The sequence below is a fragment of the Piliocolobus tephrosceles genome, chromosome 19 (genome assembly GCF_002776525.5).
Source record: "Piliocolobus tephrosceles isolate RC106 chromosome 19, ASM277652v3, whole genome shotgun sequence".
Taxonomy (NCBI): Eukaryota; Metazoa; Chordata; class Mammalia; order Primates; family Cercopithecidae; genus Piliocolobus; species Piliocolobus tephrosceles.
This window is the reverse complement of record NC_045452.1, coordinates 11,178,383-11,201,349: the sequence shown is the minus strand read 5'-3', so window position 1 is coordinate 11,201,349 and position 22,967 is coordinate 11,178,383. Positions and strand designations below refer to the sequence as shown.

Sequence of the window (22,967 nt, the reverse complement as noted above, 5' to 3'; positions counted from 1 at the left end):
AGTGCAGTGGCACAATCTTGGCTCACTGCAACCTCCGCCTCCCAGGTTCAAGTGATTCTCCTACCTCACCCAACTAGCTGAGATTACAGGCATGCACCATCCTGCCCAGCTAATTTTTGTATTTTTAGTAGAGATGGGGTTTCACCATGTTAGCCTTGAACTCTTGACCTCAGGTGATCCACCTGCGTCGGCCTCCCAAAGTGTTGGGATTAAAGGCGTGAGCCACCGTGCCTGGTCAAATTAAAAAAAAAATTTTTGTAGAGATGGGGTCTCATTATGTTGCCCAGGCTGGTCTTAAACTCCTGGGCTCAAGTGATCCTCCCATCTTGGCCTCCCAAAGTGCTGGGATTGCAAGTGCGAGCCTCCGTGCCCGGCCTGGACTCACATTTCTCTGTGGAGTCTGAATCAGGGCTTTCTTAGATCCTGGCCCTGTCCTAGACCTGCCCAGTTAGAAATTGCAGTGGGTGGGCCCCTCGCTGCCTTAGACCTGTGGGAATAAGATGATGTGCCTTACCCCAGAGGAGGGCAGGAGGCAAACATAGGGATGAGGTCGGGATGAAAAAGGTGTGTGGCTGCCACCCAAGGATCTCAAGGATGCCTCTAGCATACAGGGATCCGGTCAGGAAAGACATCTGGATTTCCTTGGCACTTCTTCGGAGCAGGGTCCTGCACCAGCAGTCTGCAGGCTACCCCCACAGGGTGGTTCTGATGCCATCAACTCCAGATGGCAGGCATATGTGACACTGGGACATTACTGAGCTCCTAGTGGGCGTGCAATAAAACCGTCCTCTGGCTGTGGTTTACTGTTTACCTGGGGTCTGGAGGTGCCATAATTAGAAAATATAACAGGTGAGCTTCAGGGTCGCCCATGGTGAGCACAAGTCCAGGCTAATTACAGTGTGCATCCCGGCCCTGTTGGCTTACTCTTGCCTTGTGCCAAAGCCAGCTCTGTCTGTACCTGAGACACACACAACGAAAGGAATGGAGAATATTGATGAAGCACAAATGTTTGCCCTGTAACAGCCTCACGGCAGGATAGTGGGATGGGGAGAGAGTGGGCTCTGGGGTCAGCCAGACCCAAGTGTGCGTGCCAGCTCTGGTGTGCCTTGGCTGTGGGGCCTTGGGCACGTGGCTTCACAGTGTCACAGTGAAGGCTCCACAGGAGGGGATGTGGGGGCCCCTGGCACCCTGGCCCACTGGCAGCTCAGGATGATGAGACGTGATTGTTATTGGTTACTGATGTGAGTGTCATTACTGTTGCCGACACTAACAGTCATTGTTATGATTATTGTTAGAGTCTTTGTGGCCGTGCCTGTGAACAAATTAGGACTGAGCATTCCCAAACCTGTTTTCTGGTCTGCAAAATGGACACTTGATATTGATATCTATTCAGAGCGTCTCTAGGAGGATTAAATAAGGGAATGAAAGTGAAGTGCCAAGCAAGCGGGAATCAGATCTGAAGCTGTCACCCCTCACCCACCATCCCCAGCCTCTTTTCTCCCCTCTGCCGCCCCACAGTGCCTTGACTAGTTTTTGCCTGCCTGCCTGCCTTCCTTCCTTCCTTCTTCTCTTTCTTTCTTCTGTCTTTTTTGACAAGGTCTCGCTTTGTCACCCAGGCTGGAGTGCAGTGGCACAATCTTGGCTCACTGCAACCTCTGCTTCCTGGGTTCAAGCAATTCTCCTGCCTCAACCTCCCAAGTAACTAGGATTATAGGCATGTGCCACCATGCCCGGCTAATTTTGTATTTTTAGTAGAAATGGGGTTTCACCATGTTGGTCAGGCTGATCTCAAACTCCTGATCTCAGGTGATCCACCCACCTCCCAAAGTGCTGGGATTACAGACATGAGCCACCGTGCCCAGCCTTGACTGCGGTTTTAAAGCAGGATTCAGAGTGTGTTCACTTAGAGGGCCAGGGGATGGGCAACCTGAATGATAATAGTAACAACAGTAACAGCCTCCGTTATTGAACGGGAAATGTATGCTAGGCACCTTTTTTTCTTTGTTTGAGACAAGGTCTTTGTCACGTAGGCTGGAGTGTAGTGGTGCAATCTCAGCTCACTGGAGCCTTGACCTCCTTGGGCTCAAGCTATCCTCCCACCTCAGCCTCTCAAATAGCTTGGACTACAGGTGTGCACCACCATGCCTGCCTAATTTTTTTTTTTCTTTCTGTAGAAATGGGGTCTGCCCATGTTGTTCAGGCTGGTCTGGAGCTCCTGGGCTCCAGTGATCCTCCCACCTCGGCCTCCCAACATGTTGGGATTACAGGCCTGAGCCATTGCAGCTGGCTACTAGGCATCTTAATGTACTACTGCCTCGGTAAATCTCAGCAGCTGTGGGATCCATATTTTATAGCTAAGGATAGATCCACAGAGATGAAATGACTTCCCAGGGGTCACCCAGCTTATAAGCGGCAGAGCTGGAATTCAGATGTGACCCATGTGACCCAGAGGTTGTCCCACTAGCCTTGCCCGCTGCCCCTTGGCCACGAGGAGCCAGCACTGTCGCCCCGGAGCCAATGCTCCGGGGATCCAGCAGATGCCTTTGCAGCCATGCATCTGGTCCCTGGGAGTGGGTGGATGGCACCACCTGTGTTTCTGGCAGGGAGTGAGGCCGGATGGTTCTGTGTTCCGGACGGGACCTCGCTCACACTCTGCTGTGCGTGCCACCCTCAGAGGATGGGGATGAATCACAGCAGAGGGGGCCAGCTTAGTCAGCACCCCGTGCTGGTGTCTGGGCGCTGTTTAGAGACACTCCAGCTGTCCCCTCCCTCCCCCGTCCCTGACCCCCGCCTTGGCTGCCAAGTACGGTGGTGCAGGTTGCACCTTGTGCAAGGCCACCTGGCTGAGGGGTGAACTGGAGCTGAACTCCAGCCAGCATTCTGCTTGCCAAGTTGTGTGTCTGGCAGGGCGCTGCATGTGTCCAGAGGATTCTGCAAGTTGAACCCTATCCTAACATGGGCAAAGGCATCAGAGCGGGAGGCATTTGGTTCAGGAGCTCTAGAATTTTACACCTGAGCGAGGTCATCTTGTTGAAGGCCAGCCTCTGTCTAGGAATGTGGCCTCAGTCACATGCCTGTGGGGACAGGCCTGTGAAGTAGGTGGAATGTGTGCCCCCTTACCCCAATGCCATCCCTGGGCAGTAGGGGATCTGCACAGCTGATTCTTTTTTGTTTTGTTGGGTTTTTTTATTTTTTTGCTTTTCTTGAGAGGGAGTCTCACTCTGTCACCCAGGCTGGAGTGCAGTGGTGCGATCTTGGCTCACTGCAACCTCTGTCTGCCTCCCGGATTCAAGTGATTCTCCTGCCTCAGCCTCCCGAGTAGCTGGGATTACAGGTCCGTGCCACCACACCCGGCTCTTTTTTTTTTTTTTTGAGATGAAGTCTCAGGCTGGGGCAGTGGTGTGATCTCTGCTCACTGCAACCCCTGCCTCCCGGGTTCAAGCGATTCTCCTGCCTTAGCCTCCTGAGTAGCTGGGACTACAGGCACCTACCACCGTGTCCAGCTAATTTTTGTATTTTTAGTAGAGACAGGGTTTCACTATGTTGGCCAAGCTGGTCTCTAACTCCTGACCTCGCGATCCACCCTTCTCAGCCCCCAAAGTGCTGGGATTACAGGCGTGAGCCACAGCGCCCGGCCTGAACACTGTTATTATCCCAGTTTTCATAGCAAGAAAACAAGGTCAGAAATGCCAGGATCACCAAGTGAGAAAATTAGGAAGCAGTGGTGACTGGATGTTAGCCCTGACATCTGACTCCAGAGACAGCTCTTAACCCTGTCCCCGGACAGCCTCCCCAGGCACGGAAGTGCAGAGGTAGCCGGTCCTGGTGTTCAGTGCTGTCCCCAAGCTGGGTATCCCGCTCTCGGAGGTGAGATGGGGGTGCTGTGACCTGCTTCTCAGGGCGAGAGGGTCAGGGAGGGGCCCGCCCAGGCGGTGCTCAGTGAGAATGCTTTCCTGTCTCAGAGGGACTGTGCTGACCGCCGGTCTCCCTGGCCTGACACTGCGCACGTGTCTGTGACAGGTAGATAGAAAGCATTGCCGGCCGGGCACGGTGGCTTGCGACTGTAATCCCAGCACTACGGGAGGCAGCGATGGGAGGATCACTTGAGCTCAGGAGTTTGAGACCAACCTGGGCGACACGGCAAGACCATTTTTTAAATTTTTAAAAAAAAGCATTGTTGTGGGCATCTTCTCATCTGATCACTGGATATTAGAACCAGGGAGGCCTTTAGAGATCACCTGGTCCTGCCGCTTCCCACATGGGGAAACTGAGGCCCAGAGACGACAGGTGGCTGAGTCACAGACTGAGCCACGTGGCAGAGCTGGGACTAGAATGTGGGGTCCTGTTGACCCGTCCAGGATGGCCAAGCACTTCCCATGTGCTAGATGATGGATGGGCAGAGGAGGGCATGGGTGGGCAGCCATGGCCCTGAACTGAGGCTGACCAGGTGATGAAGTGGATGGAACCATTAGCTGGTTTGCCCCCTGTGGAGTGGAGGGGATTGGGGGGGGAACGCGAACACCCACACATATACACACACATACAGCCCACCGAAGGGGCTTACCATTTGGGTCAGAGTGTGGCTGGGGAGGCAGACCCACAGGAGGAGCCTGTGGTCCAGTTTCCTGGTGGGCTGGTGTTTGGGACAGCTAGCACTGCAGCATGAACACAGGCTTTCCTGGCAGACCTGAGCGCAGGAACCCTGAGGCCTGCTCTGCCCTTCCTACATGTGTGAGCTGGGGTCCCTCGTGGCACCTGTCTGAGCCTCAGTTTCCTCATTCATGAGTGAGATTATAATCCACAACTCTTGGGGTTTGAGGGGCTAGCATGGTCCTAGGGTATAGTTAGTGGTTAATAAAGGAAAATTGGAAAATTGTCATTAGTATGATTTGTTGGAAGGAGCCGGTTTTTTTTTTTTTTTGGCTGGGGATCTTGTTCTGTTGTCCAGGCCAAAGTACAATGGCTCAATCTCAGCTGTCTGCAGCCTCTGCCTCCTGGGCTCAAGCCATCCTCCTGCCTCACTTCCTGAGTAGCTGGGACTACAGGCATGCTCCACCATGCTCAGCTATTTTTTGCATTTTTTGTGCAGATGCGATTTCCCTCAGGCTGGTCTCGAACTCCTGGACTCAAGCAATCCACCTGTCTCAGCCTCCCAAAGTGCTGGGATTAAGGAGGAGACATTCATTATGTGATTAGGAGTGGGGACCCTAGAGGCCTGATACCTGGATTCCAAGCCCAACTGGGCTTCTTCCTAGCAGTGTGACCTTGGCTAAGTCACTTCATTTCTGGAACCTCAGTTCCCCCATCTAAAAATGCATAACAGGCCCTACCCGACAGGTTGTCCTGGGGATTAAATGAGATGATGCATATAGAACTTTCAGCTTAGGGCCAGCACATAGTAGGTATTCAGTAAACCACTAGCCCTAATAATAGGTAACATTTATTGAGCACTTGCTTAATGCCAGACATTATCAGCATCTTTTTCACCATTTGCATTAGCAAACTTCTCTGTACCACTTCCTGAGCAAGCAGCCATTGCCTCATATTCCCACGGCGGAAGTAGAGGCCTAGAGACGGGAAGTGACTTGCCCAAGGTCACACAGGCAGCAATGCCTGTGTGGTTTTGTCCAGCTAAGTAGGCTGCAGAGCCACGGTTCTGTTCCAGTCTGTCAGAGAACCGCCCTCCCCGTCCCCTCCCTTCCCCATTACTCTCCGGCGCCAGCAGCTTCTTGGAGCTTCAAGCTTTCTGAATGGCTTAGTTTAGCACTCGGCCGTTAAACGTTCATCTCTTACAATTTCAATCCAATTCCTATAAGTTTATTGGCAAGACGGGGTGTATTAGAGCTGCCAAATTTAATATATCAAGTGTGTGTGTCTGAAACACGGTCTCTCTGCAGTAATGGGAGAAGAGAGGTTTTATATGTTTTCATTTTGAATGACTGGCTATTCCTGATCCCATTACAGCCCCTGACTTAATGGTTGCTGTCCCTGTCTGCTGCAAGAGTGGCTTTCTCCATCAACCGGCTTGGCTGCTGGGACTGTCTGTGCATCTCTCTGCAGTCTCCTCCTCCTGAGCTGTGTTCTCCCATCAGTCCACTGTGGTGCTCAGGTCCTGGGAGTCTGGGGCTTTGGCTGCCAGCCCCGATAGCTACCTTGTGACCTGGGGGAGATCATTTCTCTTCCTCACCTGGGCCTCAGGAACCTGTTCTGTGAAGCGAGGGGTCTGACCACAGGGTGAGCAGTTGGTCTGGGCTCAGCCTTGGCAGATCCCCCTTGGCAGCCCCAAGTGGACCCGTCTGTCCTCCTGTCTTGCAGCACCAAACTCGCGGACCCAAGGGCTGGCCGCGAGAGTCATTGAATTGCCACCCACCTTGGGCTGCAGATCTCCTGGGTCAGGAGTGGTGGCTGTGGTCACCACGGCTGAGGGGTCTTAAGACCCCAAAATGTTTTCATTTCCCTCTATGACTGGATTCAGATCTGCCACCTGATAATTTAGTGATCTCCTTGGGAAGCTGTCGGCATTTACTGCCTGAGCCCTCTGGCTTCTCTAAGCCTTGAACTGGCTGTGGAAGAGAGGATACCCGGCAGTGTGACATTGGGAGACCTGGTTTGCCTTCTGCTTATCAGGAGGAATCACACCTCCTCTCTGAACCTCAGTTTTCCCAAAGGGAAAATGGAAATTGATTCATTTAACAAGTACTTCAATGCCTACTCTGCAGTGTGCACTATTTTAGATGCTGGGGCTCCAGCAGTAAACAAAACACAAACCTGCCCTCGCGGGTTTATAGTCTTACTGGGGGAGAAAGACAATAAACATAATAAGTAACTTATTGCATGAAAGGTGTATTAGTCCCTTCCCACATTGCTATAAGGAAATACCGCAGACTGGGTAATTGACAAAGGAAAGAGGTTTAAGTGACTCACAGTTCCGCATGGCTGGGAAGGTCTCAGGAAACCTACAATCATGGCAGGAGGGAAAAGGGAGGCAGGCACCTTCTTCATAAGGCAGCAGGAGAGAGAAATGCTGAGCAAAGCGGGAAGAGCCCCTTATAAAAGCAGCAGATCCTGTGAGAACTCTTCACTGTCATGAGAACAGCAAGGGGGAAACCACCCTCATGTCAGTTACCTCCACCTGGTCTCTCCCTTGACACGTGGGGATTATTGGGATTTCAATTCAAGATGAGATTTGGGTGGGGATACAAAGCCTAACGGTATCAAAGGGTGATACATGCTATGAGGGAAAATAAAGCAGGGAGTGGAGGAAGTTAAGTGGAAGATTCTGCCCTCTTGAATAAAGTAGCATTGGAGCAAAGATGGAAGGGGTCAAGAGGGGAAGTGAGGCGGGTGTTTGCAGGAGGGCACACCCCTCCTTGGGGAGCCTCGGGTGCAAAGGCCAGGAGGTGGCCATGTGCCTGGCATGTGTGAGGAGCAAAGGGGAGGCTGGTGTGGCCTATATGTTGCAAATGTGGAGGTCAGAGGTACGGTAGGGGGTGGGGTGGTGGCTCACACCTGTAATCCCAGCACTTTGGGAGGCCAAGGCGGGAGGACACTTGAGCCCAGGAGACCAGCCTCTGCAACATACCGGGACCCCATCTCTACAAAAAAATTGTTTTTTTAAGTTAGGCATGATGACACGCACCTGTAGTCCCAGCTACTCGGGAGGCTGAGGCGGGAGGATCACTTGAGCCCAGAAGGTTAAAGCTACAGTAAGCCGTGGTCGCACCACTGCACTCCATCCTGGGTGACAGAGTGAGACTCTGTCTCAAACATAGAAAACTCTGTGTGGTAGGAGACAAGGGAGGCCAGCCACAGGGTATAAGGTGGCAGTCCTTCAGCCTACTTACATGTTAGAATTACCTGATAGACTTTAAACAATACCAAATAGCAGCCAGGCACAGTGGCTTACGCCTGTAATCCCAGCAGTTTGAGAGACTGAGACAGGAAGATTGCTTGAACCCAGGAGGTCGGGGCTGCAGTGAGCTGTGTTTGCACCCCTGCACTCCAGCCTGGATGACAGAGCAAGACCCTCTCAAAAAAACAAAAACAGTGCCCAGGTCTCACCCACTGAGGTTCTGCTTTAACTGGTCTGAGTTGCAGGCTGGGCATCAGAATGGTTAACAGATCCCTCTGGCATGAGGCCTCTTAGGCCATACTCATCAGCTTGACACTCCTAATGGGGCGGGGTGCATGTGAGTAAAGCCTGGGCTCAGGCCTGGTCCTCAGGAAGGATTCGGGGGGCTGGTGAGGGGTATGTTTTCTCCAATGCTCTGATCTGAGCTCTTTGTGGCTTCCTAGGCAGCAAACACCTGCTCTGAGTGGCCATGGGGAAGCGATACTTCTGTGACTACTGCGACCGCTCCTTCCAGGACAACCTCCACAACCGCAAGAAGCACCTGAACGGGCTGCAGCACCTCAAGGCCAAGAAGGTCTGGTACGACATGTTCCGAGGTGGGTGCCGCTGGCTGGGGGCTGGGCTCCTGGAGCCCTGCTCTCTGATCTTTCTTATCTTCAAAGACCCCCGTGGGTCAGTGACAGTCTAGGTCTGGGCTCTTTGAGGATCAAAAGAGAGGGAGGCCTGGGCCACTGGACCCTCAAAGGAGCAGGCTGGTAGGTGAGCTCTTTCCCCAGCAACCCTGACTGAAGGCTGTGTGCTCCAGGCACCTGCCACGCTCTGTGGACAGGAAGAAGGCCCTAGAAGGAGGTGATGTTTGAGCCAACAGCTGAAATAGGGGAAGGCCAGCCACATGGTTCTGGGTGGAGGGTGTGCAGAGAAGCAGGCAGCCCTGAGTCCAGCACCAGGGTTCTCGGAGCAGGAGGGAGAGGGTGTGGCTGGGCGGAGCAGGCCAGGGGAGAATGGTGGGGCTCAAGCTGGCTCTGGGACAGGAATCTTCCAAGCCTGTGGAGGCCGTCGTAAGCAGGGGGTGGAGGGGGGGAATCCCTGTTCCAAGGGCAGAGAGCAGCCTTTGAAGGGCTTTAGCTGCCGTGCCCAGACCTACCTTGATAGCACAGACTGCTTCGTGGGGAGCAGTTGGGTGCGGTCAGTGGCAGTTGAATGACTGGCTACAGTTGGGTGAATAACCCAGTTGCAGAAGGGGGGCAGGCTCTTCTGAGAAAGGCCTCTCAGAGCAGGAACAATTGGGGTGAATGAGCTAAGGTCAGAAGTGCCTAGCACGGGGCCTGTTTCCCGGGAGGTGCCCAGAGAGGGGAGTTGTGCTATTGCATGGCTGTTATTAGACATTCACCCTGAGGACCAGCCAGGGAGGATCCAGGGCATGACTGGCAGGAGCCAAGTTGAGAGGTATGGGCACTTAGTGGTGGGGCGAGGGTGGGCCGAGAGCTCCTGGAATGAGCCAGAGTGGGGCCAATGCCCTGTAGGTTGGTGAGCAGGATTCTGGGATAGGGCCTCTAAAGAAGGAACCAAATCCAGCAGCCAAGAAGGGAGGAGAAGTGGAGAGAGAGTTTCTGGTTGGGGCTAGGTGTGGTGGCTTTCACCTGTAATCCTAGCACTTTGGGACACTGAGGTGCGAGGATTGTTTGAGCCCAGGAGGTCAAGAGCAGCCTGGGCAACATTGTGAGACCCTGTCTCAAAAAAAAGCGGCCTGAAACTGAGAGTTCACAAACAGGGAATGAGCATGGATCGAGTGCCTGCTACAGGCCGGGTGCTTTTCATAGTTCGTCATTTGTTTTCTGGGTAACTCTCTAGGGCAGTGATTCTTAACTCTGGCTGCAGGTTAGGATCATCTGGAGACCTTTAGGTTAAAACCACTGATTCCCCAACCCCATCCCCTCCCCAGAGGCAGGTCTGGGGACTAGACATGGTGTTGCTAAAGGCTTCCCAGACTTCCGCATTTCACATGAGGGAGCTGAGTCTCAGAGGTTCAAGTGAGGGGGTGGCCAGGCCGCTCAGCAGGCCAGGCGTGGCTGTGGTTGGAAGGCCACAGGAAAATTCATGGGCAGTGGGGTCTCCTAGGTACCTAGGAGGCCTCTAACCCTAGTGTTACGCTAACGCTCTCTCTGTTGTGCAAATCCATTGTGGGCTGTGATCTGGAAGGAGCTGGGCCAAGATCACCTAGTCCCAGATTCTCAGCTGTAAACAGCTGGATTCTGGGGTCCAGGGCTGATTGGCAGAGGTCCCTGTGTCACTTACAGAAAAGATGAAGCAGCAGGCGACAGGAGTCCCCCAGGGCTCCTGCGTTCTCAGCGTCCTCACATCCCCAACACATTCAGTCCTTAGAACAGCTCTGTAAGAGGCTGGGCAGGCCAGGCCAGTCCAGGCATCCCCAGTTACAGGTGATGACTTCAAAATCCAGAGCAGGCCGGGTGCAGTGGTTCACACCTGTAATCCCAGCATTTTGGGAGGCTGAGATGGGAGGATCGCTTGAGTCCAGAAGTTCAAGACTAGCCTGGGCAACATGGTGAAACCCCATCTCTATTAAAATAAAAAAATTTGGCCAGATTCCGTGGCTCACACCTGTAATCCCAGCACTTTGGGAGGCTGAGGCGGGTGGATCACCTGAGGTCAGGTTGGCCTGGCCAACCTGATGAAACCCTGTCTCTGCTAAAAATATAAACATTAGCCGGGTGTGGTGGTGGGTTCCTGTAATCCCAGCTACTTGGGAGGCTAAGGCAGGAGAATTGCTTGAACCTGGGAGGTGGAACTTGCAGTGAACTGCAATCACACCACTGTACTCCAGCCTGGGCAAGAGAGCAAGACTCCATCTCCAAATAATAAAAAATAAAAACAAAAATAAAAAAATTAGCCAGGCGTGGTGGCCCATTCCTGTGGTCCCAGTTGCTCAGGAGGCTGAGGTAGGAGGATCACTTGACCCCAAGAGGTAGAGGCTGCAGCAAGCTGAGATCGCACCACTGCACTCCAGCCTCGGCAACAGAGTGGGACCCTGTCTCAAAAAAAAATAGTAATAAATGAAATAAAATCCAGAGCAGTGGGTTCCCTCGCCTTGGGTCCCCAGCTACTAGGGGCAGAGCTGGCACATGACGTCTTTCCACTTCCTCAGGAGGCTGCCCCAGGGCTTCTGCTCACCCTGAGCAACCACAGGGACTTGAAGATATGCTGTGTGACTGAACTTGACTTCAGCTCTGCTCCCAGCTTCGCGGCCTGGGGCACATCCCTTAGCCCTCAGAGAGGCTGGTGATCCATCTGCCGTGGTCAGGTGCAGGGCACCAGTCCCCAGGTGTCACTCATCACACTGTGGCTCTCATTTTGTCATGTGTAAAACAGCTACAACAGTCCCCACCTCCCAGGGCTATGACCGGGGCTCAGTAACCTCCTGATGACCGCATGGCACTTAAGGGCTTAAGTAGGCACGGTGCCTGTGGGTCCTCAAAAGGATTCCCTCTGGCCTTCATCTCACGGCTCATTCATTCAGCGTATCCTCGGCTCCCAGGCAGGCTCTGAAGATTCAAAGGTGGATAAAATAGGGCCCCTCTCCTTAGCAAGCTTGTGCCCAATTACGATGGTGTGTTCTGGGCAAAGCCCCTGTCCTGCCAGCCTCTCCCTCCCAGCTGCAGCCACCCTGGCCACTGCATCTGCTGGGCATAAGCTGTCCCCTCTGCAGACATGCCCTTCCTGCTGTCCTCCCTGCCCCAAGCTAGGCGCCCCCACCTCAGAACTCAAGTCAGGCAGCAAATCCTCAGGGACATCCTCCCCGACCCCTAGAACGGGTCAGGTCATTTGGCTACACACTAGATGTTTACCCCGCTTACATCCATGGGGATTAGTGTGACTGTTGGACCAGAAGGAAGGACCAGCTCCGACTTGTTCTCCACTTAAATCCTCAGCCTGGCCTGGTGCCTGGCACACAGGACATGCTCAGTGAATGTTTGGCAGATGAATGTCTAAGTGAATGAGCAAAGAAACATGGGGCACCAGGGGCAGCTGTTAATTCTGGGAGATGAAGCAAGAAGGACCCATAGGGTCAGATCATGAGGGGCCTTGAATACCCGTTGCCAGAGCACGGGCTTCCTCGTGCAGGGCCTGGGCCAGGGATTCTCAACCCTGAGTACACTTCAGAGTCACTGAGGAGATTTAAATGATTCTGATGCCCTCCCTTTCAATGAATTAAAGCAGAACCTGGGAGGGCTGGGGCTGGGTGTCCATGTACTTTAAAAACTGCCTGGTGATTCTGATGTGTGGCTGGGGTCGGGAACTACTGAGCAGATGCAGGCAGCCTGGAATACTCCCACGCCAAGCCACCTGGCAGAGACCCTTGTCCAGGACTCAGGCTCAGCCCTGCTGCCAGCCTCAGCCGTCACAGCCTCAGGGGGTTCCAGGGCAATGTCCACATGCCCTCCACTAGCCTACCCCCTCAGGGAAGGGCGGGCAGTGGTGTCTGCAGCACCAGCTGGGTGCACTGAGTCTGACAAGCCCAGCACTGACAGATGGACCCTCCCCACCCTGCTGGTCCCCCTGGCATGAGTTCTCTGATAACCAACTCCCTATCCCAGCAAACCACACGCTCACAGCCACCACCTGCCCTTGGCGAATCACTTCCCCTGTCTGAACCTCCGTTTTCCCCTCTGCAAAATGGGGATATTTGCGCTGTTCAGAGGGTTTGTGAGGAAAAAGTGAAGAATTGCTACCATTTGCTGTGTACTCATCCAGTCTTGGCCGCATACCTGGAGAACATGGTGCTGAGGCCACTGCTGGCCCCAGAGGCAGACCTGGTCATTTTCCTAGTGATTCTCATGTGCCACCAGGGTTGGGAACCATGGGCCTCCTCTGCAAAGCACTCTCCATTCATTATCTGATGACATTTTCATAGCAGCCCTGCCAGGTGGGAACTGTCCTCCCATTTGACATATGGGGAAACTGAGACTTGGAGATTATACAGCTTGCATGTGGTCTTATGTTGTTAGGATTAGAGCTCAGGTTTCCCGGACTCTGAAGCCCGTGGTGTTTCCTTGGCCTCTAGAAAAGGTGGTGGGTGAATGTCCAGCCCAGGCCTGGCCGCTCCCCTCCCCTGGGGTGGATATAAGGGCTCCTGAGTCAGGATACCACCCTCAGGTACCCTACTTTCTTACAGATTTTGACTGATTAATAGCTTGCCTATCAAGAAGCAAATTTAAAACCATAACTATATGATGAAAGTAAAGATAGGCTGGGCACGGTGGCTCATGCCTGTAATCCCAGCACTTTGGGAGGCCAAGTGGGGAGGATCACTTGAGCCCAGGAGTTTGAGACCAGCCTGGGTAACGTGGCAAAACCCCATCTCTACAAAAAATAAAAAAATTAGCCGGGCGTGGTGGCGGTCGCCTGTAGTCCCAGCTACTCGGGAGGCTGGGAGGGAAGGATCACCTGAGTCCAGGAAGGTCGAGGCTGCAGGGAGCTGAGATTGTGCCACTGCATTCCAGCCTGGGTGACAGAGTGAGACCTTGTCTCAAAAAAAGAAAAGAAAAATAGGAAAAATCAGAGGAAACTAGGGTTAAGGTTAGGATCAGAGTAATTGCCGATGCTACAGAATGACTGCCGGAAGTCCTGTCCAGGGCAGTGACTGGTCTGGCCCTGAGCACCCTACAGCTGGCGGAAGGAGGGAAGACAGAAGCCAGGGATTGCAGTCTTGCCTGTGGAGCAATGCCTGAATCCTGGGATTAGCCGATGGGCTTCCTGGGCACTAGGATTTATGTAAATTTTTTTAGCATTTTATTTTCAAATAATGATGGATTCACAGGAAGTTGCAAAGATAATAATGAGAAGTTCCATAGGGCCAGGATTTTTTAAAAGTATGATACCTCCAGGCTGGGTCCAGTGGCTCACACCTGTATTCCCAGCACTTTTGGAGGCCAAAATGGGAGGATCATGTGAGCCCAGGAGTTCAAGACCAACCGGGGCAACATAATGAGACACCAGCTCTACTAAAAGATAGAAAATATTAGCCAGGCATGGTGGCGCACAGCTGTAGTCCTACCTACTTGGGCGGCCGAGATCGGAGAAGGATCACTTGAGCCCAGGAGGTAGTGGCTGCAGTAAGCCATGATTGCACCACTGCACTCCAGCCTGGGTGAGACCCTGTCTCTAAAAAACAAAAATCCCGAAGTCCCCAGACTTCCCAGGTGACTCCCTTGTGCCAAGTTGAGAACCTCTGGCATGAAACCTGGTCCTTGGCCGGGCGCGGTGGCTCAAGCCTGTAATCCCAGCACTTCGGGAGGCCGAGACGGGCGGATCACGAGGTCAGGAGATCGAGACCATCCTGGCTAACACGGTGAAACCCCGTCTCTACTAAAAAATACAAAAAAAAAAAAAAAACTAGCCGGGCGAGGTGGTGGGCGCCTGTAGTCCCAGCTACTCCAGAGGCTGAGGGAGGAGAATGGCGTAAACCCGAGAGGAGGAGCTTGCAGTGAGCTGAGATCCGGCCACTGCACTCCAGCCTGGGTGACAGAGCCAGACTCCGTCTCAAAAAAAAAAAAAAAAAAAAGAAACCTGGTCCTTGCCTTTGGCCAGTCCTACTTGGGGTGGGAGGGGTTGAGGTCACCTGCAGCTTGGATCCATCTGCCCAGGCAGGACTCCCACCTGTGGTCATCTCCTGCTTCCACTCCTCCGTGGATAGGAAACTATCCTTTCTGCACAGCTATGTCTGGATAAAGAGTCCATGTCCCTGTGGCTTCCACCTCCCGCCTCCCTTGGTAGAGCCTGAACCGTCTGAATCCCGTCCCTCTCTTCTCTCGCAGATGCAGCTGCCATCTTGCTGGATGAGCAGAACAAGCGGCCCTGCAGGAAGTTTCTACTGACAGGTAAAATGCTCTGCACAGCTCAGGTCCCTGCGAGGACCTGCGATGTCCAACCTGGCCCACTTGGACCTCTGCAGAGTGTCTTCCCTGACCTGGGCCACCATCCCAAGCCCACTTTGCAGCGGTGGCTCCAGCTGACTGGCCAGTCAGGGCCTTCCCAGGTGTTATGTCTTAGGACCTCCTAGAGACTGGTCCTCAGCTCTTCAGATCTAGAATGTGATTGTATCATCTCATCTAGAACAAGCAAGCCATGGGAGATTACAAGTAAATCCAAGAGACACTTATGGGTGGAATAGACTTGTTAATTAAGTTAGCCTGGGAGCCTGGCCTCCTTCCCAGCAGGCAGAACCTCAGAGAGTAACAGGGTTGATGATCTGAGGAAGTTCAGGATCAGAACCAAGGATGCTAGGTGTAGATCTGACTGCTCAATACTCAGCTACTAGAGATGCATATAGGTCAGAGAGATAAAGGGCCAAGCATGGTGGCTCACGCTTGTAATCCTAGTACTTGGGAGGCTGAGGTAGGAGGAATGCTTGAGGCCAGAAGTTTGAGACCAGCCTGGGGAACATAGCAAGACCCCATCTCTACCAAAAAAAAATTTTGTTTTAATTAGCTGGGCATGGTAGCACACGTTGATAGTCCCAGCTACTAGGGAGGTTGAGGCAGGAGAATCTCTTGAGCCCAGGAGTTCAAGGCTGCAGTGAGATGTGATTGCACCACTACACTCCCGCCTGGGCAACAGAGTGAGGACCCTGTCTCTTTAAAAAAAGAAAAAGAGAGAGAGCAAGAGATAAAAACCTCAGTAAGTGAATGAACCAAAAACAGATAAAAATAAGGGTAGGAAAAATAAGAAAACCAAGAGAATAGTCTCCTCCATGCGTGCCCTTGAGGTCCTATGTATTCTCTAAGGGTTTGACTCTGAGCTTCCTGGTAGCCATGGCAAAGAGGAAAACTATGATGATTCATATGGTTTGTAAGGGAGCTTAGCACTGGGGAGAGGTGCTTCAGCTGAACTAGGGAAACTGGGTAAATGTCCAAGCTCCCCTAGGATGGGCACCAAGCCTGCAGATCAGGGGCTTCCCCACAGACTTTGCCTTGATGTGAATATGTCACTGCTAGGTTACCCTGGCTTGAGACACCTCCAGCCTCCCAGTATCTCGACATACATTTTGGTCTCCTTGGTTGAGAGAGGGGAAGCCACCCCAGATTTTGGTGCCTCCTTGGCAAAGCTGCCACTGAAGCCTTTCTAAGGAGCAGTCCAACTGCTCCCGTGAGCCAGGTAGGCAGGCAGAATACTAGGCTGGGCATAGCACGTGCTGCGGCTTGGAGGGGATAAAGGAAGCATGGCCCTTTCAGGAACCCATATGTAGTTCATTGAGGCAGGGCTGGGAGGGCTGGTGGCAGAGAGGCTGCAGAGGCTTGCGAGGCCCACTCATGACACGCTTCAGTTGGCAGTGATCCCCAGCACCAGGGGCAGCTGGAGAAGGGTCGTGAGCATGTGGCATGATGGGTGAGAGGTTGCTCTGGCTGCTGAGTGGGCAGGGCCAAAGAGATTCCATTTTCTGTCCAGGATCAGGGTTGCTACTGTTTAGGCCCTGAAGTCCTGTCCTGCCCTTAAGATTCTGGGGCCCCTCACCAGGGCACCCCTCAGCCCCCATGGGGAGCCCCTCCCAAGCAGCGAGTAACTCTGTTTTCCTGCTGCAGGCCAGTGCGACTTTGGCTCCAACTGCAGATTTTCCCACATGTCAGAGCGAGACCTGCAGGAGCTGAGCATCCAGGTGGAGGGTACGTCTCGGGATGCCCTGGGCTAAGAGTGGGGTGCTAGGGCATGTGGGCTCTGAGACCGGGGAAGCTGGCCTGTGCCTCCCCATCTCCCCGTCATTGGCAGCCAAGGGCTGCCCAGGGTGATGGGGAGCCCTGAGCCCCTGGTTTGGGCCAGGTGTCAGGAACAGCCTCAGCATGAGTGGAGAAGGCAGGCCTGTGTACCCTGATAGCGAGCCTGCGTGGCTTCCTGTCCAGGAGCCTGAAGGTGCACCTCAGCCCCACCTGGACCCTGTGGCCAGCCCAGCAGTCACTGGCAGATACACCCCATCCCTCCCTCAATCAGGCAGCATACCCAGTCTCCACGTGGCACCAAGCAGACCTCTTACGACAGTCTGGGAACAAGGAGTTTAGGAACACACCTTCCCTGCCCTCTGGAGTCTCACAGCCTGGTGATTCCAGGAAGGGGCAAGTTCAGCTTCCATGGAAGCTGACATCTCGCCTTTGGGAAATTCACTCCTCTAGTTAGAGCGAGGCCGAATGCTGGGCCCTCGTGTGCAGATGGCCTGGAGAAGTGGTCCAGGTGCATCTTCCTGGAAGGTTGCTGCAACTTCCCAGGGCTTGCTCAGGGCCTACCAGTTGCTTCTGCTTTGTGGGAGGGTAGGGTTCTGGCAGGCAGGCGTGTACCCCTCACTTGCCTTTGTCTCCCTGTCCCCACAGAGGAGAGGCGAGCCAGGGAGTGGCTGCTAGATGCTCCCGAGCTCCCCGAGGGCCATCTGGAGGACTGGCTGGAGAAGAGAGCCAAGCGGCTGAGCTCAGCCCCAAGCAGCAGGTACAGGTCCCCAGGATTCCCTCCCTCAGTGCCCTCGGGGGCAAGACCCCAGCCTGCCTACCCCTTCCTGAGGCTCAGGAATCTCCATGAACTGCCCAGGCCCAGGGGGCAAATAAAGATGCCTCCACAGAGCTCTCCGAGGGGCCACGTTGGGGGCTCTTGGGGCCCCAGGCCCTGGCCAGAGACTGAAGGGTGTTTGAAGGAGCCTCTCCCGAGGCTGGGCTCCTGTTGGAGTCTGTGCTGGCTGGAGGGGAGGCAGGCAGGTGAGCTGATTTGGCTGCACGTCACCAAGTCCATTGCCAGAGGGAGAGGCCTGGGCTGTGGTCACCATGCACTGCTACCCACTAGGGCCTTGCAGAAGGGAAAACAGGCTCACGAGAGGGGTATGACTTGCCCGAGGGCACACAGCTGGGAAAATGTAGAGCCGGGATTGTACAGGGTGTGATGACAAGGTCCTGATCCCACTGCCTTTCTAAGGAAGGGGGTCTGGTGATGGCTCCAGCCCTCGGGACACTCACAAGTTAAAGGGGAGCTGCTGGGTGAGGGTCCTTGGGGTGTGTGCTTCGTGCTGTCCCTGGTCCTCTTTGAGGGAAAGGACTCAGGTGATATTCACATCAGCAGAACGGGACACAGGTCAGGCAGGGGCATTGTGGCCAAAACCAAAGCCTGAGCTCCTGGGCTCTTCCTCCAGGGACTGAAGCGGGGAGGGGAGGAAAAGGGGATAAAGCTGCGCCCAGGAGCCGCGTGCGACTTTGACACATTTTCCCATCCTGGCCACCTTGCTTTCCCCATCTTGCAACAGGACTTCAGACCTGACAACCTCTGTGGTGTGGCTTTGCAGGACGGTGGCCTGGCCTGGTCTGGGCTGAGGGGGCCTGGCCAGTCTGTGGGGTGAGGCCTTCCCTCAGGGCTCTGCCAGAAGGTGAAGGCCAAACTTCTTACCTTCTCTGTGCCCCAGTGAAAGAGACTGTGAGGGTGTTTTTTTTCTTTCTTTTTTTTTTTATTTTTTCTTTTTTTTTTTTTTGAGATGAAGTCTTGCTCTGTGGCCCAGGCTGGAGTGCAGTGGCACAATCTCGGCTCGCTGCAATCTCCGCCTCCTGGGTTCAAACATTTCTCACGCCGCCGCCTCCCAAGTAACTGGGAATACAGGTGCATACCACCATGCCCAGCTAATTTTTGTATTTTTAGTAGAGACGTAGTTTCACTGTGTTGGCCAGGCTGGTCTCGAACTCCTGACTTCAGGTGATCCACCTGCCTCAGCCTCTCAAAGTGCTGGGATTATAGGCATGAGCCACTGCACCCGGCCAGTAAAGGTGTTTTAAAACTAACTTTGTCTTTACCTTTATTTTAAATCTGTGTTCAGTTTTTGTCTCCCCACCTTGAAAGTATATATGATACACACATGACTCAAACGTTGGAGTGTGACATTCTCTCCTCCTGGTCCTATCTGAAGGGTCCCATCTAAAGGGGTTCTATCCTGTCTTTGGGCATATGAGTACCTCCCTTGGGACTGGCTGCTATCCAGGGATCCACATCCTACACCCCAGACTCCTTCAGCCCGTGTACGAGAGGTTTGGGCTGGTTGGGGGTTGCCCAGAAAGCTCTGGCCCCTGTGCCGCTCCTTGGACAGGGGCCCCTATGGGTCCCATCCTCACTCTGCCACCCACTAACCGGGTTACACCAGCCCCTCGCCTCCCTGCTCTGGCTCCATGGTGTCCTCCGCTGGGAGCGAGTCACAGAAGCCCGGCTGTCACTTGGGGCTGTGACAAGGTTTCATAGAGTGCCTGTGGCTGAACTGGAGTGAACGCCAATGGGTGGGGTAGAGATGGGGTGTCCGAGAGTCCTTGCCTGGGTTCCAGACAGATGCATCCCTGTGCTGACACAAGGCACTATGAATTTGAGACTCGGGGGACTAGGGGACAAGATGGGGAAACTGAGGCTGAATGACTGGCTCCAGTCACAGGTTGAAGTGGTGACCATGTGAGAATTGAGTTTGGTGCTTACGGAGTTCCCAGTGTTTGGGGCATTTGGGGAGATTGGCACCCCCATTTTGCAGCTGAGGAATCTTAACCTTTCCCAGAGACGGGGCCATCCTGATCACATGTGCCTGGCTGCCCTTAGCCCTCATTTGAGAGACAGAGCTATGTCCCCGCTCTGTGTCCAGACCCCAGGCTGCCTTTGACACGAAGTTCAGGGCTGGCCCAGGGCTCCGTGCAGCTGTGGGTGGTGGCAGTGGCAGCAGCAGGCTGCCCGGATGGCAGTGACTGTTTTGGGAATGGGGTCTGCAACTGGGGCCCACCTCGGCTCTCGGGGGTGTGAGCCCTGTGCTCTGGGCCATTCTCCCTCTGGCCACCCAGCCTGGCCCCTTCCAGGGGATCTGCCACCTGACTTCCTCCAGCCTCCTGAGGGCTTGGGGCCAAAATGAATTATTCTCTAGGCAGAGCAGGCCTGTCCAGCCTTGAGAAAAAGGGGCTGTGGGAAGGGAGGTGACCGTTTATTCCTGCTTTTGCTATTGCTGCCTTGGACGTCCATAACCGTCTCCGGGCAGGCTGGTCTCCTGAAGCCTAGCAGCCTTTCCCTGGGCCCCGGGCTTTGAGCCCCTCCCCTGCATCCACGCCCCCTACCCTGCTTGATGGGAGGGGGTGGATTCCAGTCCCAGCCCCCCACAAGGCTACCTCACTGTCTTCCTGGCTCCCTTTCCAGCCTGGAGGCAGTGCTGCAGGAACAGTGTTCTTCCTCCGCCCTGGCTCTCCTGGGGGCTATAGCGGCCCCTCCCTGGTCTCCATCTTCCCTCTGCTCCCACAGGGTATCCTCCACACAGCAGCCCTGATGCAGCCTGGCCCCACTTCCTCCACGTCTGCCTCCACAGCCCTCCGCAGCCAGTGGGATCGCATTCTCACCTCTTGCCTCTGGTCTGACTGTTGGTCCCACTGGACACTCGGCAGCTTCTTAGATGTGGCATCATTTGTGATTTCGGGGCATCTTGTGCACGCTGTTTTCTTGCCTGAAACTGCCTCCCACCTCTCTGCCTGGCAGAGTCAGACTTGTCCTGGAAGCTCTAGCTGAGACTTCACCCCTCCCAGCCCCCGCTTCTCCCGCATGGCCTGGGCAGACTTGGGGGGCCCAGGACAGGTTGACTACATGAATGAGCATTTAGGCTGCTATCTGGGCTTTCCCCGGGTGTTAATGCTGCGAGCCTCTTGCGGGGCCTGGGCTGGAAGCCTGGGGGAACCCCCTTTTCCTCTCAGGGTATCTGCTTCCTCCCCCAGGGTACAGGGCACAGAGGGCTGCCCACCCCACCTGGGGGAACCGAGACCTGCAGGCTCCAACCCCCGCTGGCTGAGCCGAGCCTCCCCGGTGAGCCAGGCCAGCCCTCCTTGTAAATGTGGGGAAGCGGAGGGTCCACGAAGCCCCAGCCTGGTGGCATTGCCCTTCTTCCCCTCCGCAGGCTGACCCTGAGGGAGCTGTCAAGAGCAGCGGCGGCCTCAGACACACAGACTAATCCCCCGGCGAGCCAGGCCTGGCCCTGCTGGCCACTGTTGGCTCTTCAGATTGCGACTCTATCCCTCTTAATCTCTCCTTTGCACCCCTCTCTGGGCGGGCGCTGCCATCCTGGCCCATCCTCCTCCCTCGACTCTATCTCCTCTGATTAGGACCGAGGCTGGGGAAATGCAAGAGAGTGGCTCCTGTCCTCACGCACAGGACAAACAGGTCACTAGAGAAGATACGAGCAGAGTTGTGCCAGACACGCACCTCAATGTCCCCAAGGCTTTGGCTCACGTGTCTGGAGCCCTGGCAATGTGCCAGTGTGTGTGAGCAGGCGCCGGGTATGCCTGTCTGTTGGCGGGGCCTCAGGGCAGGCAGGGGCATGGGGCTGAGACTTGGACCCAGGAGATCCCAGCTTCCCGGGAATCTGCCCCATTTTCCAGAGGAAGGGCCTGAGGCTCAGGGGAAGGGGCTCCCCAGGATCACAGCCTCCCTGGGGGATCCCCACTGTCCCTGTGGCCCTGCAGGGAGTCCAGGCTTGGGTGGCAGCTGGGGCACTCCCTTCCAGCAACTGCGGAGCCTCCCCGCCTTCTCTGCGGCTGGTGGAGTTTATGAAATCTCCCCAGTGCCATAAATCATGTCAGGAGCTGCCTTCTGCGCTTTCTAGCAGGCAGTGAGCCATGAAGCAGGGGATGTCCCTGTCCTCTCACACCTGGGGGTCCTGGAGGCTGCACCCAGAGCTCCCCAGAGTCCTTGACTCTGCATGGCAAGTCTGGCCCAGAGAGGGGCAGGCTGGGTGGGTGCAGCAGGGGAAACTCCCAGAGCTCCTGACCCCGGCTCCCCACCTCCCCCTCGGAGGTCAGAGGCCTCTCCAAACCCCTCTCAGCAGGCCCAAGCCCTTCTCTGTCTGCAGAGGGCTGGCCACTGGGCCCCTGAACCTGCCAGGAGCTGCCAGGGCCTCACCTTGCCTAAAGGCTGGATGTTGGGGTGTGGGGGTGTGCCGGAGCAGAGGGAGCTGAAGTGGGAGGGCCGTGTCTGCAACCGATGTGGGGCTGGCATTCCAGGCCCTCAGGCCTCATCCCGAGGGTGTCACTTGGTCACGTGACTGACTCCTTGCACCACAGTTTCCTTATCTATAAAATGGGGTTTGCCTGAGGATTCTATTTTTTTTTTTTTTGAGACGGAATCTTGCTCTGTCGCCCGGGCTGGAGTGCAGTGGCTGGATCTCAGCTCACTGCAACCTCCCCCTCCCGGGTTTACGCCATTCTCCTGCCTCAGCCTCCCGAGTAGCTGGGACTACAGGCGCCCGCCACCTCGCCTGGCTAGTTTTTTGTATTTTTTAGTAGAGACGGGGTTTCACCATGTTAGCCAGGATGGTCTCGATCTCCTGACCTCGTGATCCGCCCGTCTCAGCCTCCCAAAGTGCTGGGATTACAGGCTTGAGCCACCGCGCCCGGCCGCCTGAGGATTCTTAAGGTTTCTGTTGGTCATGGTGTGTGGCCCAGAATAGCACCTGGTCAGTAAGATCTTTCAGCATTGCTGTTTGTTGTTCCACAGTCACTCGGTGGCCTCCTGGCACCAGGCCTGGCCCTGCGCATTTGGGTACAAATGCACCCTACCCCTATCCCCTGGTATACATCCTCTGAGAACTCCAGTCCTATGTGGAAGACAGATGAGTTCCTGCCTGAATTTTGGTGGCGGCTGCATGGCACTCTACTGTGGATGTGCCCATGTACTTAGTCCCCCACAGCTGGACATGAAGGCTATTCCCATTGTCTTACAGCTGTTGCTGTAACTCAGTGTCTGCCCACAACCTCGCTATTTCCTTGGGCTCAGTTCCCAGAGGTGAGGTTGCTGGCTCAAAGGGTCTGCATGTTTTCTAGGCTCTGCCTTCCAGAAAGGTTGTTTATAGGCAGCTGGGGTGTTGGGAGTTCAGAGTGCTCAAAGGTTCAAAGTACTCTGAAACCTGAGAAGGGCCCTGTGGCCCTGGAGATGCAACCTGGGTGGGGCCCAAGGCCAGAAGAATCCGAGTGTGGGACAGGTGGAAGAATGGGGGCGACCCTCACTGGGCCTTGGCAGGGTGCCCCAGGCTGGGCATGGAGGATGCCTCTCCTAGGGCAAGTGCTTACATGGACCCTGAGTT

At 54.8% G+C, this 22,967-nt stretch overlaps 1 protein-coding gene across 1 annotated transcript in view; it reads left to right on the top strand.

The window, feature by feature from the left end:
• ZMAT5 (zinc finger matrin-type 5) overlaps positions 1–22,967 on the top strand; it is a 34,510-nt gene that overhangs the window by 10,467 nt on the left and 1,076 nt on the right. Inside the window, exons 2-5 of the mRNA XM_023190756.1 lie at positions 8,296–8,448; positions 14,686–14,748; positions 16,450–16,530; positions 17,227–17,338. Coding sequence (XP_023046524.1) covers positions 8,322–8,448; positions 14,686–14,748; positions 16,450–16,530; positions 17,227–17,338 — 383 coding nt within the window. The 5' untranslated portion in view covers positions 8,296–8,321. The remainder of the gene's footprint in view (positions 1–8,295; positions 8,449–14,685; positions 14,749–16,449; positions 16,531–17,226; positions 17,339–22,967) is intronic.